At 58.7% G+C, this 18852-nt stretch overlaps 1 protein-coding gene across 2 annotated transcripts in view; it reads right to left on the bottom strand.

The window, feature by feature from the left end:
- The window catches only part of PCDH1 (protocadherin 1), a 54940-nt gene extending 36963 nt beyond the window's left edge, over window positions 1-17977 (bottom strand). For both annotated transcript variants that reach the window (XM_082063593.1, XM_082063594.1), the window contains exons 1-3: window positions 17848-17977; window positions 11376-12190; window positions 7614-9806 (exon numbers count right to left, since the gene is read on the bottom strand). In XM_082063593.1, coding sequence (XP_081919719.1) covers window positions 7614-9806; window positions 11376-12190; window positions 17848-17911 — 3072 coding nt within the window. In that variant the 5' untranslated portion in view covers window positions 17912-17977. The remainder of the gene's footprint in view (window positions 1-7613; window positions 9807-11375; window positions 12191-17847) is intronic.
- Between the last annotated feature and the right edge of the window lie 875 nt (window positions 17978-18852).

Here is an 18852-nt window from a genome sequence, read left to right as displayed (position 1 = left end):
TGGTATTTTTTTCAAGTTTAAAATTTTCCTCTGATTGCAGCCCTGTTTTCTAACCACCTCTGTTTCTACAGGCAAAGGGCAGAAGCTTTTCCTGCTTGGTCAAGGGACTGTGTCTATTCCATAAGTATGTGCACCAACACACTCTAAACACTGGCAGCCCTCACTTCAGTGGTCTGTGACCAGCCTGCGCCTAATGATGAATAATGATACTGGGTAAGACAAGCCTTCATTTGGAGAGGTCAAACAGGAAAGACAAGTGATATTGTAAGGATTGTTAAAGCCACATATTGTACCTGCACTGGCCTGGCACTACCACTCTTACTGGCACAGGACTGCCTGGTATGGACAAGCTGAGGCCAGATTGTGGCTCAAGCAAAATTTCCTGGATGTTAGAAAAGGCTCCTGAGCTCTCTTCTCTGAGCAAGAGACATTAGTCCCTAATAAACTGTGATCTACTTGAAATCCTTGGAAAACCATCCCAGACTCCTCCAGGCACTCACAGGGCCTTGAATCACAACACCCTGAAAGGTCTCACCCAGCCTGAATAATAACGAAGGGCTCTTCAACATCTGAAATACTGATTTTGCTTTCTTCTGAGCTTGAGTGCTTTTGATGAAGAAGCAGAAAGATTAACAGATTAGTGTAAGAGGAACATCAGACATTACATTAGCAAGACATTTAGAGCACGATCTCAGTCCCGAGCTCAGACAAGAAGTTCCCCCCACAGCAGGGACAGAAACTGTCAGAGTTCCCCTGGCAGCAGCTTTGCAGCTGCTCAAGAGCATCGGGGAGTTTTGGAGCATGCGAAAACCAGGCCACATGGGAGCTAAATAGCTCCAGGCTTTCAGGTTGCTTGGGCTTTTAGAGATGGCTCGGAGGAGCAGAATCAGGGCACGCTGCTCCCACAACTTTGCTAGGGAGCAGGATCAGTTCCAAGTGAGAGGTGGCGAATTGCTGTCCTCCCAAAATGATGGCCAGCTACCCAGCCCTGCCATGTTTAGATAGTAGATTAGTAGGTGGGTATTTTGCAAATGAAGAGGTACTCAGAAGGATGTTTACCTTCTGGGGCAGGGGCGTCGTTAGGGATCTTTGGACAGGATTCCCAAGGCATGACTGTGAATGCCAAAATGGATGGAAATGATAAGATAATGTTCTCCTGCCCTCCTAGCAGGTCATTGCCACAAACCTGCTCTTCCACCCACTCTTTCCTGTGACCATCTGAAGGACTGAGGCAGTAAACAGCTTACACCATGTGAAGACATTGATGCAAAACAACTAGGAGATATTTGTAAGGGATCTTAGGGAGTTGTTTTGTTTCTGTTCCTTTGTCTGACCTCCTCTTCCTCTTGTGCTCTCAACCACAGGATTGAATTGGAAACCCCACTAGGAAAACAAGCCTATCCTATCGGTGGGATATGGGAAGCAGATCCTCGAGCATGCAGACTGAGACCTCCAGAAAAGTCCAGAAAGTCAGAGAGAAGACAAGGTCAACCGGGGAGAGGCTGAGTGCATCTGAGTCACAGGTGACCCTGGCCCCTAGTGAAACCAAGACCGAGCTTCATCCAGGCTGGACTGATGAATGCTGCAGCCAGTGTCAGAGGTCACAAGAGGGAGACCAAGGTGCCAGAGATGGCCTGTGCTGTGGCAGCCAGGCTCCTCCTCACCCATGTTCAGTCCTCTGCCTCAGCCAAACAGACTGTGCTTCCTCGGGCACAAAAGCAGCAGGGGACTGTGGTAAGAGGCCCTTTTGGAGTGATAACCACCAACCATCTTGGTTTCTCCCAAGGCCAGAGCTTGAGTTGTGTAACTGGAGTGTGGATGGGCTGGCTTGCAGGGCAGTAGGTAGGAGCACAGGTCTCCCATGGAGATTGGCTGTACCTGGGGTTTCACTGGCAGGTGTTCCCACATGACAGGTATGTGTGGGGGTGGAGCGGGAGGAAGGTGCTTTAGGTTTGGCACAGGGCTCAGCTCCAGGGGCAGCATTCAAAAGAACATGCCTGCAAGAGAGAGATTTGGCAGGGTACTGCAGGGGCCGATTGTCCAAGACCCCACAAACTGTGCAGGGGAACTCCTGGTCTTTGTGATCCTCCCCAGCACAGCCCCACACGAATCAGCCCGTGCACAGCTGCACATCCCTGGCACACAATTCACACTGGAGGTCCTGGGTGGGCAGCAGCTCCGGGGACATAAGCACATGGCTGCTGCCCTCCCGGGCCTGCCCTCCCCACCTTGAGCTGACACAGTTCCCAGGGACGGAGCCGCTCTCTGCTCCTTTGCTCCACACATCCTTTAGCCCTCACTCTCCTGCACAACACCCCACCCTGCCCTACATCACACACCCTCTCATTACCCCAGCCTCCTCTCCACCCCATCCCAGAACATCCCAGCTTTGTCCTCACCCAGCAGCACCCCCTCCACCCCCTTTAGCTGCATCCCACCCTCTGCCCTTCACCCCATCCACAGCCTCCTGGCTGCTCTTGGGGTGGAGGGACCACAAAGCGCCTGGGGTACACACCCCACCCCAGAATCGGGTTCTACCCCAGGATTTGGGTGCCTGATGAAGCAGGCTGCAGGGCTGGGCCCTGCTCCAGGCTGGTCTGTGCGTGCAGAGAACAGCACTGCAGCTGAGAGCCCGGCCGAGCAGGCAGAGCAGTGCTGGGAATATCAATCAGCACGGCTTGGACCCGGCGGCTGCCCACACAGCCAGAGCTTTCATCACACAGGGGATCCAGAGCTCGGCTGTCTGAGCCAGCCAGGGACTCAGCCCTGTGCTGCAGAGGGCTCAGCATCCCTCTGTATTGGGGCCAGCAGACAGCTGGTCCGGAGAGGTTGATGGGGAGGGGAAAGTGACAGGGAGGGGGGAGGTCACTGCCTGAGCAGAGCAAGAGGAGAGACCAGGAGAGGGATGGAGACAAGCAGATACAATTGTGAAAGAAAAGAGGGGAGGGTCAGAGGAAAAAAAGAAGTCCCTCAGATCCAGGCTAGGGAAGCCCATGTTCACAGACCAACACCAGCTCCATGGGCACCAGGCCTGGGGGTCTGAGAAGTGAGAGGAAGAGGAGGGCAGGGAGGAATGAGCAGCATCTGTCTCAGCAGGGTGGGAAGAGAGGAACTGGCCAGCGCTACAAGCCACCCAGGCAGCCCAGCCTGATGTGAGGAGCCCCAGGCAGGTAGCACAGACTGGGCGAGCCTTCAAAGGAGCAAAGGACGCGTTCCCAAGTGCTGGTGGAGCCAACGACTATCAGGCAGGAGAGACCTGATACTCTTCTCAGTGGCATAGGGACAGCAAGCACCACTGCTCTTTGCAGACATGCTGCTTACAGAGTTGTCACCTGCCAAGGCTGCACGCTATATACACCCCACTGTCCCCTCCCATCACATACAGGTTGTGTGCACCCACTTCCACTACTCCACAGTACAGCTTGCACATAACCCTGTGCCACCTCTCCCTGTGGTACCAGTTGTGTAACCTCTCTGGTGCCTCCTCCCACTGCAACACAACCTGCACCATCCTGCTGCCACCTCCTCTGGGGACAGGGGTTGTACCCCTCCCTGTGCCACCTTCTCCAAGGACAGGGGTTGTACCCCTCCCCTTGCCACCTTCTCCCGCATTGCCTAGCCCTGCCACGCAGCCTGTACACGTGTCACAGAGACAATGCACACCTCCGTGCCACCCCTGCATAGGGTACAGGCTGTGAGCACCCCGCTGCCACCTCCCACACACAGCGCGCAGGCTGAGTACACCCTGCTGTCACCTCCCCCTGCAGTACAGCCCACGCATACTCACAACATCTCTGGCTGTACAGGCCAGGCTGTACCAACAGGATTGCTCATCTCCATGGCTGAAGCTCTTCACCTTGAGGTCCCAAATGCCCCAGGCTGTCTCAAGGCACAGGCACCTCCTCCCTGCTATAAACCAAAGTCCCCCCAGCACACGCCTGCCAGGAGCCACTGCACATTCCTGCCTTGCTTGTGTGGCTCTAGCAATCTCACCAGCCTCCCTAGAAGCCAGCATGGTGTATGACCCATTCACCCCCTTTTGTGCTCCCCCAGCTCCTACAAGCCCCACAGTGATGCTCACAAGCCACTGTGCATTCATAGGTGCTTTGCAGAGCCCAGCCACTCTTCCCGGCACAGCTGGGGCTCAGGTCCCTCACTGGTGCCCCCAGGACCTCAACATTCCCTCTCAACATGCTCACTCATTTGGTCTCTGCATGCCAGAGCCAAATCTGAACCAAGCGCAATTGATCCCAGGAGCAGGAGCTGATTTGCAGTGCCTGGGAACTTCTCTGAGCTCAGTGTCTTTCCAAAACTGGGGAAAAACAGGGCAGGTCCCCCATGAACCCTCAGCTCCATCTGCAGCTCATTTCTGGATCCATTTATCAGCTCATTCCACGTGAACGGCCTTGAGAAAAATCCACTGACCCAGGACAGTAGGAGACTTTCCCAGACATCTGCCAACACATAAGCCTGCAATTTATGGAGACTCTAAGCTAAATTCTAAACGAAGACAATTTCATTTCTGTCCATTACAGCTACAATATTCCTCTTATTCCCGCCCCACAGAGAGTAATTAATACTGTGCCATGCTCCTGAGCCTGCAGGCAGGCGCAGGCACCTCTGCTGAGCTCACAGCAGCATGCTGAAGTTAACACCACTCCAGATAGCTGCTCGGACGGTGGTGGGGGGTGGGGGGCACGCTGTAAGGACCGGGGCAGTCTGGAGTTTGTGCAGTCAGGAAAGGATGTAGCATAGAACACCCAGTATAAAAAAGCCCCAGAGGATAGAGCCTGGGAGGTGGGCAGAAGAAAGAGATGCTGCCCACGCCAGCATCTGAGAGGTTGTGTTCTCGCCTCAGGTTCATCAAAGAGCTACTGAGGACAAGGAAGGAAGGGAAACTCCTCTCTGAATGTTCCCAAAGGGAAGCAGATAGCAACACCGAGCCAAGCCCCTAGACTGCCCTGCCCAGCCCTGCAGGCACTAGTTATTGAGGTGGTTGCCGGTGTCTCCTTTCCTGCTCTGCAGCCATCGCATCTCCCCGCAAGTCCCAGCCCTGCCTGCCTAGGAGGCCCAGACACTTCCTGGATGGTTCAAGATAAAACCTTATGCTGTTAGCAAAACAAACGAAGAGGCTGTGAGAGCCAACGCTGGCACAGGGCTGAAACCACCGAAGCCAGAACCACTGGTTTCCCCGGATGATCTAATCTCTCCCAGCGCCAGGGCTCCTCTTCTCCAGCAGCCTGGTGCGGCTGGCTGGAGCCCCCAGGGAAGAGGTGAACCTCGTGTGATTGGCGAAGGGATGTCTGCCCCAATTTGAAAAAGAGGGGATCCCCAAGATGTGATGCTTGGCTGGAGGGAGGAGGGTGTAGGATGGTCAGGGTGCTGCACTGCACCTGCCTACCAGATCCATCTTCTCTCCAACCTGCTGGAGACAAGAGCCTGAGCAAGCCCCATGGCAGCAGCATCACCCCAGACCTGCCCACTGGCAGGGGCAGAACCATCTTTATGGGGAGCATGGCTACCTGGGTCCATCGCCCTCCCACAGGTCTGCCACTACCAGCAAGCCAGCCTGGGAGGACCTCTCCTTCGCTGCAAGGATGCCCATTGCATCCCGGGTTGGGAGGAGCACTTTGCTTCGGGTGCTTCCTTCCCCCAGGCGCTGCTGACGCACCGAGGCTCTATCTGCAACTGAGTGTGTCCTGATTCCAGCACTGTGGCAGGCAAGAGGCAGGCATCTTCCAGCCCTTGCCGGCAGGATTTGGGTCATGCTAGCCAGACACCGCGTGGCAGGAGTCTGCTCCTCTATGCGTTGGCTTTGGGACATGGGTGGGTCTCAAAAGGACATGGAGATGAAGTAGGAGAAGCTCTGCAGGGTGATGTTGGGGTGGAAGAAAGCTGGGATGGCTGGTCCATGGCTGAGACTACATCTGCGTCCACACACGTACACGTGTGTGTATGTACATGCATGTGTTGTGAACTGTGTCCTTGGGGAAGCTATCTCCTTAGAGGGCCTGGCAGTGACTGGAGATGGGAGATGTCAGTCTGGGGAAAGGGAGTTAGTACCATGAGGCCTCTGGACTGGCCATGCTGGGGCATGGTTGGAGAGCTTGTGGAGATGGCTGGCCCACGTGAGCATCGCTACTGGGTGCTGCGGGGCCTGGGTGCTCCAGTGGCTGAGGACATGGAAAATATGCCTGGGAAATTGCTGGGAGCAAGGCCATCTTCAGTGGCAGCAGGGAAAATAAAGCACAACTGGTCAAAAATAGAAAACTTTATTGAAATCAAATCCAACAGGGCAGCTGAGCTCAGCCCCACAGCAGGAGCCCAGCCTGCCACTCACTGGGGTACAAAGAAGGGAGCAGGGATCTCCATAGGGCACAGAGGGTACAGCATGTTGGGGGAGTGGGTGGTCCTCACCCACGGGGCCCCAGGAAGAAGGCAAAGCCACAGGCACTCGTCCCCCTTTTCCCTTCCTAGCTAGTTAAGGATAGACGTGACAGGCGCCAAAGCAGAAATGTGCAAGCTAACTGGCCAGACAGACCAAGAAAAGAAGGTCCTGCAAGCTCTGGGCTGATCCCATGACCTCCTGGGACAGCTCTAAGCTCCAGTGCACACCAGCAAGCAGCCCTTCCCCATCCGCAGCCAAGACCTGCCTCCGCCCTGCCCCGCACGCAGCAGAAACCGCTGGCTAGACCAAGAGCAGTGACCCAACTGCAGCACACAGCAGAGACCCCGGTGCCCCGCACCTCCAGCCCCGAGCATGAGACCCAGCCCCAAACGCGGCACACGGACAGACCTGAGCCCCCGGGATCCGCTCTGCCCCGCTGCAGCAGCTGCAGCATGGCTCTCACAGAGCCGTAGCTCTGGGCCCAATGCTCACACTAAGGGAAGCCTGGTTTTCTCTGCGCCAGCTATGGCAGAGGGCCCAAGCCTGGGGGAAACCAGAGCCTGAGCCTGGGAAAAAGGCAGAGTTTTGCTCCTCCACCCAGCCCCACCTGCCCGGGCAGCCACAGCTGGTGCAAAACTGCCTTTTGGGCGGCTTTGCGTATGGATGGTGAAAGGTTCAGCCACACCAGCAGAGCCGGGCTGGCAACGGCAAGGCTAGCACCTTCCTTGCTGCTCCCTGGACAGGGGCAGGGCTGGAAACCGGCTGCCCAAAGCTGTGTCAGGAGCAGGACCGGTTTGTCTTCCCCACGACTCAGCCCAAGCAGAGGGATGGATGGGAGGATGGGCATTGCCCTCCTCAGTGCTCTTAGAGCTTGTCCCTCTAGAAGACCGGGTGGTTGGGATTCCCTCCTCGGAGCTCCACATGCAGAGGCACACACATGCAGCACCCTTCACGTCACCGTCACCCAGGCAGTGCTGCCAGGACCCAGCCCCAGGCGGTCTGACAAGGGTTCCAACAGTTTTTGGCCTCCCCCTCCCACCATCCCCATCCCCTCCCTGCCCCACAACCAGGCTCCGTGGTTGGGCTCCGGGGTAGTTCTCTGCCATTCCCCAACACTGTGCATGCAGGGCTGGGGGCCAGTCCATGCTCACTCCCACACCTCTGTCCAGATGGCTCCCCGGTTCAGGGGGGGAGCCGCTGCCGGCCTCAGGATGAGCTCTCCTACCTGCTTGTTGGTGTATTTCTGGGGATTGGTGCGGTAGCTGTAGTCTGAGTACTGCTCAGAGCCCGTCGAGTTGTTGTCCCCGGTGCCAACAAAGGTGTTGGTGGCCGGCAGGTCCTGCACCACTTGGTGCTTCTTGGAGGCAGAGGGCGACTGAGGCTGCAGCTGGATAGAAGGCAGCGGCGAGTTGGAGCGGTAGTGGCGACCCAGGTCTGGGCTGCCTGGAGGGTAGTTGAGGGGCAGGTGGATGCGGGGGCTGTCACTGACAGAGTCATTCATGAGGTTGAACTTGAGCGATTTCTGCAGCCCTGTCTCCTCCTCATCCTCTGTGGGCTTGGGAGGCTTCGGGGACTTGCTCTTCTTCACCTTGCTCTTGTTCTTGCTACTCTTGCTGGCCTGCTTGGGTGCATACAGGTCCTTGGTCTCCTTCTTGCCTGCCTGGTAGCCACTCTTGGCCTCCCGCTGCCGGCAGTAGCGCACCAGGACAACCAGCACAATGACCAGGGTGACAGCCACGATGCCGGCGATGACCCCAAAGAGGATGTTGCTTCGCTGCTTGCTGCGCTCGTATTCGGGGTCTCCAGCGATGTCTATGTCGAGTGGTGTGTCCAGGCTGTGCCCCACCAGCGTGTCCAGCAGTGTGCGGTTGGCCAGTGTCTCATTGACGTAGAAGTGGACCAGTGCTGTGCCGTGCCGCGAGGGCTTGCCCTTGTCATTGACACGCACTACCAAGCGGTGCAGGCCATGGTGCTTGCGCAGGATCTCCTTCTCGAGGGTGATATCTCCACTGTGCGGGGAGATCTGGAAGAGCTCAAAAGGGTTGCCTCCTGTGATGCTGTAGGTCAACTCTGCGTTGACACCAGAGTCAATGTCCTCCGCCTTGACCTTGCTCACCTGCTGGCCAGGGCTGGTGTGGGGCAGGATGTGTTTGTAGGTGGCATTGGAGGGTGATGTGATGAAGGGTGCATTATCGTTCTCATCCAAGACATTGATGGTCACCCCCACGTAGGCAGACCTGGGAGGATCCCCACCGTCCACTGCCTTGAGTCGGAAGGTGTATGTGCTCTGCTGCTCCCGGTCAAAAGAGATGCTGGAGAGGATGGTGCCGGTGCCATTCTGGATGACAAAATCCCCGTTGTCTTGCTCCACCGACAGCTGGATGCGGGCATTTTCTCCTTTGTCAGCATCAATCACTGTCACCATGCCCACAGGGCTGAGGGGTGGCATGTTCTCCATCACTGAGAAGTTGTAGCCGCTCAGCATGAACTTGGGGTCATTGTCATTCCTGTCCATGACGTTGATGGCCACAGATGCTGTGCCCTTGAGGCTGGGGCTGCCCTTGTCTGCTGCCACCACCAAGAACTCATAGCGCTCCCGCTGCTCTCGGTCCAGCACCGCCTTCACCCGGATCTCCCCAGAGTCGGGGTCAATGGTGAAGGAGCCCTTGGAGGAGGGGTCTGTCACCAGGGAGTAAACCAGCTTGGCATTGGAGCCGCTGTCAGCATCACTGGCGCTCACCTCCATCACCAGGTCGTCTGGCTCGTTGTTTTCAGGGAAGGCCACCTCGGTGAAGCTCTGGCTAAAGACGGGTGCGTTGTCATTCACATCCATCACCTGCACCTTCAAAGAGTTGGTACTGGAAAGGGGCGGGTTCCCTGAGTCCACCGCCACAATCTCAATAGTGTAATCCTTCACCGACTCATAGTCCAGCGGTGTGGTGGTCTGTAGGAAATATTTCTTCTTGCTGTCACTCCCTGTTTCACTAGCCTGCCGCAGCTGGAACGGGACATCACCAGCCACTACACAGGTCACCACGGCATTTTCGCCCTCATCTCGGTCGGACACCTGCACCAGAGCCACTGCTGTCTCTACTGGTACGTCCTCCGAGATGTTTGCCATGCCATCCTGGTGGGTGACGAGCCCGATACCTCGGATCTCTATAGAGGGTGCATTGTCATTCATGTCCTTGATGGTGACCACCACCTGGGTGCGGGCGCTCTTGGGGTTGGCCCCCTTGTCTTTGGCCATGACAGAGAACTTGAGGATGTTGACATCCTCGCGGTCAATGGGGCCCTGCACGGTGATGAGCCCTGTAGCACGGTCCAGGCGCAGCAGCCGACGCACCATGTCTGAGGCTTGGTGGAAGGAGTAGTCGATCTCGGCATTGGCACCCTGGTCCGAGTCGTTGGCTTTCACCTGCAGGGTGGAGGTATAAACGGTGAGCAGGGGGGCAAGGCAGCATGAGCCTCTCTGCAAACTGCCGTGCTGCCCACCACAGTCTCCTCTGGGAGGAAAAACCAGGATTTCCTCTTTTGGGGCCAAGGACTATGGGGCAAAGAGCCTGGGACTGGCAGAGCAGCTGGAAGAGGCCCTCCAGCATGGAGGCTTTTCCTTGCTCTTCCAGTGAAACCGGCTGGGCCGGTTGGCTGTGCTCCCTTCCTAGCCAGCTCTGGCATGCAGGGAATCCTCCGGGAATCCATGCCGCTGCAACCCAGGCAGCAGCAGGGAGAGACATCTCCAGCCATGCCCACTCTGCAAAACCCTCCCCAAGAGGGGAGGTGAGGATGAGGAGGGAGGTGAGGATGTGCAGAGCTGCAGCAGCTCCATCCCAGCATTCAGCAATGCAGCCAAGCGAGGACCGGGGCTGCCCAAGCTTTGCATGGCACCAGCCATCCCTGCCTGCCTGTCAGGAGCTCTGCATTCACATAAACCTGCCTCTACACCTATTATTTGCTTTCTAAAGAAGATGAGGTTTGTCTAACATTTGCCTCCCTAATCGGCTCTCCGAGCAGCCTCTTCTCTGCACCATTTGCTGCTCTGCCGTTATCTTGCTCAGCAGATTTGGATGGAGAACGAAAGTTGTTAAATGTAAATTCCACCTTTTACCTCCACTCACAAAAAAGGTGGAAGTCATTTTCCCCCTGAAAGATAAAAGCTGAGCAATGGCAGCAGCGGCGTCTCAGCCCATTCTCCTCCCGGCCGCGCGGCTCCCTTATCTGCTTCCAACTTCCATTCTCTTAACAGTGAAAAATGAATTCTTAAAAAAATTCACATCAGAATTAGCAAGCAGATGAGAGCTGGCCACGCTCCGCTTATTAAGATGGCAGCTGCAGATAAACAGATGTCGGCTACTATCATCTCAATGCCCCCTCCAAGCCGAATCCACCGAGATCCAACCCCTCGGGCTCCCCGGGCTGGTTTGCACTGCTGCCTGAGACAGGGCAGAGCCCCAGGCCCCTGCAGACAGCGAAACCCCCCGGAGTCATGGGGAGTTCCCCCAGAGGGGCAGCAGGGGTGCTGCCTGCCCCTCATCTCCTGTGCAAGCCTGAGTTTCCGCGGAGCAGCCGAGGGAATGCAACTTATGAAAGGGTCTATGTCTTGTCTGCGGGCAGCATTGAGGCCGCTCTGGCATGAAGCCAGCCTCCCCATGGACCTCGGGTCCCAGCCCTCCCGTAACTCTCAGCCTTGCTCCCACCTACCCCCAGCCCTGCTGCTGCCCCCCTGTTGTGTCCTGCAGCCCCCGCTCTGGCTCATCTCCTCGCACATCCTTTTCAGCCTCATTTTAGCAGATGCGACATCCCAGGGACCTGCCTGCCCATTGGCCGCAGGTGACATTGTGCATTCCTATGGCTTGTAGCCCTTCTAGGCTCCCTCCTCCCTTGAGGAACCATGGCAGCAGGTGGCCGTATAAATGCTCCCCGGGTTGTCCCTGCTGCAGCCAGGCAGGAGGGGGGCTGGGGAGGAGAGGAAAGCCCACGCACTCACCTGGAGGACAGAGTGCCCCACGGGGCTGTTTTCAGAGAGCTCTGCCTCATACAGGGCCTTCTCGAACTTGGGCGCGTTGTCGTTCATGTCCAGGATGGTGATGCGAAGCAGGGCGCTGCTCGCCCGCGGGGGGTTGCCTCCGTCCTGCACCTTGATGGTCAGATCGTAGGAGTCCCACTGCTCCCGGTCCAGGTTCCCCATGACAATCAGCTGCGGCTGCTTCTCATCCTGATCCTCTGCCACCTGCAGCCCAAAGAGCTCCTGCGCCTCCGGACCAGCCGTCAGCTCGTATGAGGCAACGCCATTGGGGCCTGAGTCCCTGTCCATGGCTAGGGGGATGGGGAAGAGCGTCCCGATGTTAGTGTTTTCAGGGATGGAGAGGGTGAGAACAGGTGAGGCAAAGTTGGGGGTGTTGTCATTGATATCGAGCACCTCTATCTGCCCCTCGAGCAGGCGTGGGCTGCTGTTCAAGATCAGGTCAGTGATGGACACTTCAAACTCCAGAAAGCAGGGCTCTCCGGGCAGCAGGTACTGGCATTCACGCAAGCTCTCCCGGTCGATGGAGGTTTCTGTGGTGTAGATGTCCCCAGTCTTGCCATCCACACGTAGGTATGGGGCCCCCACTTCCAGCTTGTAGAGGTGCCCCACGTCTGGGAAGCCGTAGTCGGAGGCCAGGCTCCCTATGAGGGTGTTGGGGGGTTGTTCCTCCTGCACTTTGTAGACCACACGCGTCCCAGAGACCAGGGCAGGGAGCTGGAAGAGGAGCCACAGGCCCAGGCAGGATGCCAGCAGTTTCATCCTGCGCTGCAGGGGAGCTGCAAGGAGACACACACATGGGAGGTCAGACAGCCCCCAGTCCTCAGGACTTCTCCGCCCCAGCCCACTTCCCTGGCATATCCCTTTCGGTGCCATGCAGGACTGCACGTGGTCCCAAAGCAGCCCCCCAAAGGGAAGGGTGTTCAGGGGCTTGCCTGCCAGAGCTGACCCCTGCCACAGTCTCCTGGCAGCCTCGGCAAGCAAGTGCCCAGGAGGGCCAGTTCCGGCTTGCAAAGTTCCTGCAACACCCTGCTTGAGTGAGCAACCCCGTCACTGAAACCTCAGCCTTCCTGTCACTTGCACTGCCACTCCTGCCACTGTCCACCCTCTTCGTCACCACGCAAACTGTAATTAGACCCAACGAGGCACACTAACAGGGTAGACTGCACGCAGCCTGCTGCCAGCAACCCGATGGGAGCCGGCCAGGCACAGGGGCGGCTTCTCACCACAGAAACACAGGAGCATTGTATGCCACGCACTGCAGGGACACTGCCTGCCACGCATGGTGGGGACACAGTGGCACTCTCCACATCCACCAGTCCTCCATAGCCAGGAACACCAAAAGTGGGGCAGGGGCTCTGCCTGTTCTGCAGAGATGGTGGGCTGCTGCCCATCCAGCACTGCACTGACATGAGGCACTACCAGGATACAGAGCAATCCGATCCCTCACTGCAGGGACACAGGGCAGTGCCCTCCCTGCACTGCCGACACAGGCGGCACTGCCAGCCTCGCACTGCTAGATACGAAGGCACCACCCACCCGGCACTTCAGGGATGCAGGAGCCCCGTGCATCATCCATCCCGCACTGCATACAGGGCACTGGCATGCCTGTGCGCCCCTGGCAGAAAGAGCAGGACACAGACTCACTGCCCAACCTGCACTGCCGTGCAGACAGACCCCATGGGCAGACCCTGTATGTCTCCAAGGAGCAGTAGCGCTGTACAGCCCCAGCACACTGCAATGGCAGGCACAGCATCTCCCCTCTGCTGCACAGTCACTAGGCAACCCCACACCCTGTGCCAGCAAATACTGTTCCCTTCCCTCACTGCAGACACAGTTCCTTTCCGTTCCCTCCCACTCCAGACTGGGACACTGCACACACACACTGGGTGCCCACCCTGCCCCCCAGGGACAGCCCCGTGTTGTCCCAATGTCCATCCCACCAGCAGCAGAGGCAGTGACAGCAGTGCTGCCCCCCTGCATTGCAGAGACACACACTGCACACGCTGCACCACAGGCACCCAGCCACTGGAAACCTCCTCCCAGTACACACACACTGCAGAGGCAGTGACAGGCGCATTGCCAGACCCAGAGAGATTGTCCCCTTCTGTACCAAGCCACATGCCCTGTCACCAAGCCTCTGCCTGACACTGTGTCTGGCCACCAGTTTTTTCATCCCCCGCTTTCTGTTCTGGGAACGCACCTTCCTTCTCCATGGTCCAGGTGCACCCACACAGCCTCTGTTGAGCCATGGAGGGGTGCAGCCCAGCTCGCTGGCACCCAGAAAGCCAGGCTGGGTGGTTGGATGCCCTAAAATCAACAGCCACAAGCATCTGACATGGCCCCACAGCAGCAACCCTCTCTCCCCACTCCCATCGTTTGCTTTCTCCATAGTCTGTACCCAGCCTCTGGGATGGGTGAACGTTCCTCCACCATCTCCCCACTGTGGTGTCACACATAGCAATTGCCTGATTCCCTGTGCAGATCCTGGCATTGTAAAGATCCTCAACAAGTGGAGCATCCTGCGCTGCCCACTCAGGTACTTTCCACGAGCCAGCAGCTCCCAGTCCCTCCACCCAGCCACTTCCCCATGAACAACTGCTTCATCCATGGCACGGAAGAGAGGAGCTCTCCCTCCACAGGTGAAAATATCTGTTTCTGGAGATGAAACCATGGTCCTGACACAGGCCCTAGCCTGACCCTGCTCCCTTCTCCTTCAAGCATTCTTCGTGCAGAAAAGAGATATTGCCACCTTGCTGAGGGCATCCACAACTGTCCAGATCAGCTCTGCATGTGGATGCCTCTGAGATGTATGAACCTGGGAGGACAGGAGGAGACAAACAAGACTTCTGCACAGGGCTGAGGATGGAGAGCATAAGAAGCTGAGCTGAAACACAACGCATCCCTGCGTCAATACAGGCAAAATCCAGCAACGCGCGTACACACACACACATGCATCTGCAGTGACTATGCATGTATCTGTCTGTGCACTATGAGTGTTTGTGTGTGTGTGTGTGTGTGCACCTGCACAGAGCACAACCGTGTCTCTGTAGGACAAAGCATGCACATGCACACGTGTGCACTAGCAGGGTGTGCAGATGTGCCACACGCGTGCACGCACTGTGAGGAGCACATCCATGCCTGCCCTGGGAGAGCCTGTGCACCAGACACGAGTTTGCATCCCTGCACCGAGTGCACGTGTGCGTGCACCAAGCAACGCGTGTGCCCGCGCAAGGGGAGCATGTGTGCGTGCCCCTGTCATCACCAGCTGTGCATTCATATGATGTCACCCTGTGCAGAGGTACTTGTGCGTGTGCACACCCCAGCTGGGTCACATATGTGTCTGCCCACAGCACGCGTGTGCACTTGCCCCAGGCCCCCCAACACATCCGTCTGCCTTCATGGGGTGTCTGAACCCACACTGAGCTTCATCACCCTGTTGCCCTGTGTGCCCTTTGGAAATGACTGTGTGGTGAGAAAGGGAAGACGGGCAGCCCCGGCTGCTGGGAAGGTGCTCTCAGAGGATGCCCCATCCAGCAGAGGCACCTGCATCTGCCGCTGGGCTGTTTGCACAATACTGTTTGCACTAGGCTGGGCCCCGGCTGCCAATGACGTAGCGCCATCCTGACTAAGCCTTGGGGTGAGGTGGAAGATCACAGCTAAAGGTAAAAGTCCCAACACGGGGTGATGCCTCACGCAGCCCTGACTGAGCCAGGAGGGAGGGACCCAGGCGCTGGAAACACCAGGAGCCCTCTGCCAGCCTGGAGGAGGAAGGGAGTCACCCAAGGGTGCCCAGCACCCACGCATTCTGCTCCAAAAAAGGGGCTGGAGCCTGAACCCAAGCCCTGTTCCCACAGGTGAAGGAACCCTCCAAAGCAGGGAGGCTGGAAGAAGAGAGGGGCTGGGACCGAGTGGGACCGTCACCCCAAAAAGGGACTGCCGGCGGGTGTGAGGGGCCCCGGGTTCACTGGGGTAAGGAATCCTGCTTGGTGCCTAAGGGTGCGAATGACACAGCGCAGACGTGAGAGCCCAGAGCTGGGCGTGAGGAGGAGGAGGAGGCAGAAGCCTCCACCACTGGGGAAATGCACGTCTGTGCAGGAGACAGAGGCTTCCCAGGGGCCAGTCCAAGGCATTAGGCTATTTTCCCATGGGATCTAAGGACCATCCCACACTTTCTTCTCCGGTGCCAGGCACCTTTTTCCGACCTGCTGGCAGAGCACAGAGCACTTAAAAATAAAAACCCCTCCCAAAACAACTATTCCTTCGCACACACAATTCTCCCTACGGGGAGAGTGTGAGAGAGACTGAACCACATGAGAGAGGCGTTAGTCACGCTGCTTAATGCATGACTGGGAAGCTCTCAGAGGACAGTGGCATGCAAAATCCTACAGAATTCAGCCATCCCTCCCAAAAAGAAAACAAGCCCTAATGAGAGAGAGGTTATAAAGCACTGAGAATTTAAGCAACTGCTTGAACAAGCCTGTGTTCCCTGTGATTCCCACAGCCCCTTGGCCCCGTTCCACAGAAGGCAGCGCCGCTCCGGGAACGGGCACCAAAGTCCACCCTCTTATTGCTCCCAACGGCTGATTGCGTGGCTCGGAGCCATGCTCACAAGTCTATCCAAACCCTGCACTGAGCACACAAGTACTAATTCCCCACCCCCCCACCCCCCAAGCTCTGCTCTGACGCTTGGAGCTGGAGCAACACCCGAGCAAGCAGCAAATGCTTATCACGGCTCCACTCCACGCGAGGGGCCGAGATCAAGGACCATATTGTCTGAAAAATGGCCACTGATGTTCGGTCCTGCATCGGAAGGTATGGATGGGCTGAATCCTGGGCATTTTGTGGCACGTCCCATAGTTTCTCCAGCTCTGGCTGCTACTGCGGCTGCTCAGCATTTATCCAGGCTGGGCCCGAGCACCCCGAGCCGGAGCATCCCACATCGAGGAACCCCACTCACTTGTGAACAGCTTTACCCCAAAATCATCTCTTAGGAGCTGCATAGTGATCAAAAGAGGGCGAATCCCCGGGCCCTCCCTTCTCCTGCCTCCTCCACATCCTTTCCAAGTCTGGTAGCCAGTGAGGCAGAGACCTGTCAGAGCCTTCCCAGGGCGGCAGCCCCCATCCTTCCACCCCGGGGGTCCCCCACAGCCTCACCGGGATCCAGTGGGTTCCTGTCCCACCCTCCCCGCCACCATCCTGCTCGTCATCCCAGCCTGAAGGGGAGTCCTGGGGGAAAGCAAAAATGTCGCGGGCCTGAAACACCCCGGCAGGGCCGCAGGGAGCCGGTAGCAGCGGGAACGGCTCTTCTCCAGGACCACAGCCTGGAGGGGCCGGGGGAGCTTTAGGAAGGGGAGATAGGGGACCCCCTACCTCGCAGGGTGCCGGGGAAAGCCACGGCTCCCGGTCCCCCCCGAACCCGCCGGCTGGAGGGAGGCTGGAGCCGGGCTCGCTTCAACGGCCGCTGCGGCCGCGGCTCCCTGGACCCTGGCGGGGCTGCCCGGGCTGAAGCTCCGGGCACGGAGCGCCCCGCTCCGCCGCTCCCCGGCGAACCCCGGGACATGGCCGGGGCGCGTCCTGCCAGCCCCGCACACACACAGACGTACATGCACAGACACGCAGACACCCGTGGAAAAATCACCGGAGCCGCTCTCCCGGCACCGGCTTCACACTCAGCTTGGCGTAAAGGCGAGGAAACAGGGATTTTTCTGAGGCGCAGACACGTACAGCCCGCTCACACACTCACCGGCACATACACCCCTCGGTAACACAGATACCCCGCTTCCCGCACACACCCGCACCCCACATCACTCCTGGAACCCACACCCCGCTGACACACGCACACCCACGCAGGGACACCCCGCCACGGAGCCACCTGCCAGACCCCTTCACCCCTCTCCTCCCGCACACACGCACACCCGCACAGCCCCGCTCCAGCACCCAGCGCTCGCCCCGACTCCCAGCCGCTTCCCATCCGCAACTTCTCTCGTTCCCACGCACCAGCGCACCCCGAGCCGCGCTCACACCCCGGGCGCACACACCCAGGGGTGGATGGGGGACACACACCCAGAGCCACCCCCGACGGCACAAAAAAAATAAAAAACAAACGGGCTCACCCCGACCCAGTCACACACCCACAGGCACCCCACGCCACCCAACCCACCCACGCTGCCCGCGCCGGGCTGGCCCCGCTCCGCGCACAACAAGTGGCAGCGCCGGCGGGATCGGTAACCGGGAGCCGCCCGCCGCCGCTTCCCGCGGAGCCCCGCGCACCCCGGCGCGGAGAAGCGCGGAGCGGGATTCTCGCCAGCGCCGTTCCCGCCGCCGCCCGGCCCCGCGCTCCCGCCCGGGGTATCCCGCCCCGCTCCGCACCGCACCGCACCGCAGCTCTCTGCGGCCGCGGTGCGGGGGCTCCGGGTCCTAGCGCAGCCCTTACTTAGATGCGGACGGCGCTGCGCTCCGTGCTGGCCCCTTGCGCGCTGATCCAGCGGCGTCTGCATCGCCTCCTCCCCGCCGGGACCGGGCTCCCCCCGCCCTCCCGGCTCCTCTCGATCGTTATCCACGGATGAAAAGCAAATTTAAAAAAAAAAAAAAAAAAAAAAAAGGATTAAAAAAAAAAAAGGAGGGGGACAAGAAAAAAAATGTCCCGTGGGAACCGCCCCCCTTCTCCGGGCCGGGGCTGCGGCTCCTCCGGCGGAGCGGCGGCGGCAGGGCTGGCGGCAGCCCCGGTGGGCAGCTCCGTCCGTGCCCGCCTCCGTCCCTCGGTGTGTGTGAGGATGTGCAAGGGAAGCGCAGCGCAGGCACGGCCCCTTCCCCCCCCCTCCCCGCTGCCTCCGCCTCTCGCCGCCACCACGGGGAGGTGGAGCTCCGGCTCCTTATCAGATCCCGAGCCCAGCCGGGCCGGGACCGGCGGGCACCGGCTACCGGGCAGAGCTCGCCCGGCTCCGGGCTGCAGGCGCCGCGCTAAGCCCCGTGGCGGTGGAGAAATGGGGAGGAATCCCCGCAGCCCCCCGGGACCTCCTCACCCCGGAGACCCCTCCACTTCTCACCAGCACACGCGTGGGACGGGTCTCCCCTTTCGCTCCCCGCCCGGCGCTCGAATTTATTTATTCACTCATTTGTTTTTCCACCCGGCGCTTCACACCCCCGCAGCCCCACTACACGGGGAAAGGGGGGCCGGATGGCAGGGCACCCCGCTTTGCTAAGGACCCCCCCCCAAAGAAGCGAGCCCACCAGGGTGCTGTGCCAGCCACTCCTCCGATCGCTCCAGCCGAGCAGGGCTCCTGGCAGACTGCAAGCAATGGCTCCTGCAACCCTGCCTGGGTGAAGAAAAGCAACTGTCCCTTCCTGTCACACCTTTGTGAATCATGCTTTCATTGCAGGGTGTCGGGACGTGGGAGCAGAGAGCACCTGTGAGCTCCCGGCTGCCCTTGTGATGCCA

Source organism: Streptopelia decaocto, assembly GCF_964273445.1.
Source record: "Streptopelia decaocto genome assembly, chromosome: 12".
NCBI classification, from domain to species: Eukaryota; Metazoa; Chordata; class Aves; order Columbiformes; family Columbidae; genus Streptopelia; species Streptopelia decaocto.
The sequence above is the reverse complement of the archived record's forward strand: the minus strand, read 5'-3'. Positions and strand labels throughout refer to the sequence as shown.